The 1,336-nt window shown below is 49.4% G+C and overlaps 1 protein-coding gene across 3 annotated transcripts in view; it reads right to left on the bottom strand.

The window, feature by feature from the left end:
- Znf484 (zinc finger protein 484) overlaps nucleotides 1-647 on the bottom strand; it is a 38,938-nt gene extending 38,291 nt beyond the window's left edge. For 2 of the 3 annotated variants that reach the window (XM_023703939.1, XM_023703941.1), the window contains exon 1: nucleotides 118-228. Coding sequence is in view for 1 of the 3 variants with exons in the window: in XM_023703943.1 (XP_023559711.1) it covers nucleotides 596-620 (25 nt within the window). In the remaining 2 variants the exon portion in view is untranslated. Of the gene's footprint in view, nucleotides 1-117; nucleotides 229-595 lie in introns of those variants that run through there. The other variant, XM_023703943.1, reaches the window with a different exon arrangement.
- Between the last annotated feature and the right edge of the window lie 689 nt (nucleotides 648-1,336).

Here is a 1,336-nt window from a genome sequence, read left to right as displayed (position 1 = left end):
CCCCGCCCCGCGCGCGCGCGCCCCGGCGGCGCCTCAGGCCGCCTCTTCCCCGCCTCCCCGCCCGTCGCTGACACAGGCGCTCCACTCACAGCTCGGGAGGCGCACGCCCGCCCTCACCTGCTCCTCGCTCACAGCGCCTGCCCGGCCGCCTCCCGCCAGGGCTACAGTCGCAGAGATTAAAGCGCCAGCCGCGGCCGGTGACGCCTGCCCCGCTTCGACGCCTGCGGGGCTCCCCGGGGCGCGACCCGCGTGCGCATGCTCAGCAGCGGCTTCCGGCTCGGGCGACGCCAGTTTGCCATCAACACGGCGCTGCGCCGCAATCCTTTCCGTTACGGCGCCAAGATGGCGGCGCCCACACTGACACTGAGGTGCGGGCGGCCATGTTGAAGTGATGCAGGCGCGCCGGGCTGAACTACCTTAAAACAAAGAAGCAGGCGGATAGATAGATGTCCTCTCGGATTGAGGCTGTACCCAACCAGAACTCTTGTCCCTGCTTCGATGCATTCAGCAACACTGACAACAAGAAATAACGTTTGAAGAGCACTTCATCCCAAAACAGCAGAATAGTCTATGCAAGCGTACATGGAGAATGTACCTATATATCTCATAACATGGGCCATAAAACAAAGATTTTGATATTCAGAGTGAAGCCCCCTTCTCTTCCTTAGCGCGGAACGTCATGGCACTAGTTTCTTACCATCACAATAATCTCTGTAACTATGGCTTGCTATTCTTAAAAAGCTATCATGGGCATGCTTGTGACCTCAGCTGAATGAGAGGCTGAAAAGGGAGGATGGCACTTTGAGACCAGCCTGAGCAGGTTAGTGAGATTCTGCATTAAAATTTTTTTAAAAGACCATTAAAAAAAAAAAAAATGACTGGGGGACCGGTGAGATGGCTCAGTGGAATAAGCACTTGCCTGGCAAGTGCAAGGGCCTGAGTTCAATCCCCGGTTCCATTAAAAAAAAAAAAAAAAAAAAAAAAAAAAATTTAAAAAGCTGATAATTAAAATAAGATGACTGAGGATGTGGCTCAACGGTACAGCACTTTCAAGACCTTGGGTTCAATTCCCAAGACCACCAGGAACAAAACGGGTCATGACTTTTTTCAAATTTAGCACAGCTCAGTAAAGTAAGATTGAAACAAAAGAATAAAGTAGAAGGAGTCATTCTACCCAGTTTTTAGACCTATTATTTAGCTACGGAATCAAAACTGTGGTATTGACAGAGAGATAGACAGGTCAAAGGAACAGAATGTAGAAATGGCTCAAGAATAGAACTATACAAGTAAACCCAACTTACTTTTTTTTTAGTACATATCTTTTTTTTTATTTTTT

Source organism: Octodon degus, unplaced genomic scaffold (assembly GCF_000260255.1).
Source record: "Octodon degus isolate 3935 unplaced genomic scaffold, OctDeg1.0 scaffold00184, whole genome shotgun sequence".
Lineage (NCBI taxonomy): Eukaryota > Metazoa > Chordata > Mammalia > Rodentia > Octodontidae > Octodon > Octodon degus.
The sequence above is the reverse complement of the archived record's forward strand: the minus strand, read 5'-3'. Positions and strand labels throughout refer to the sequence as shown.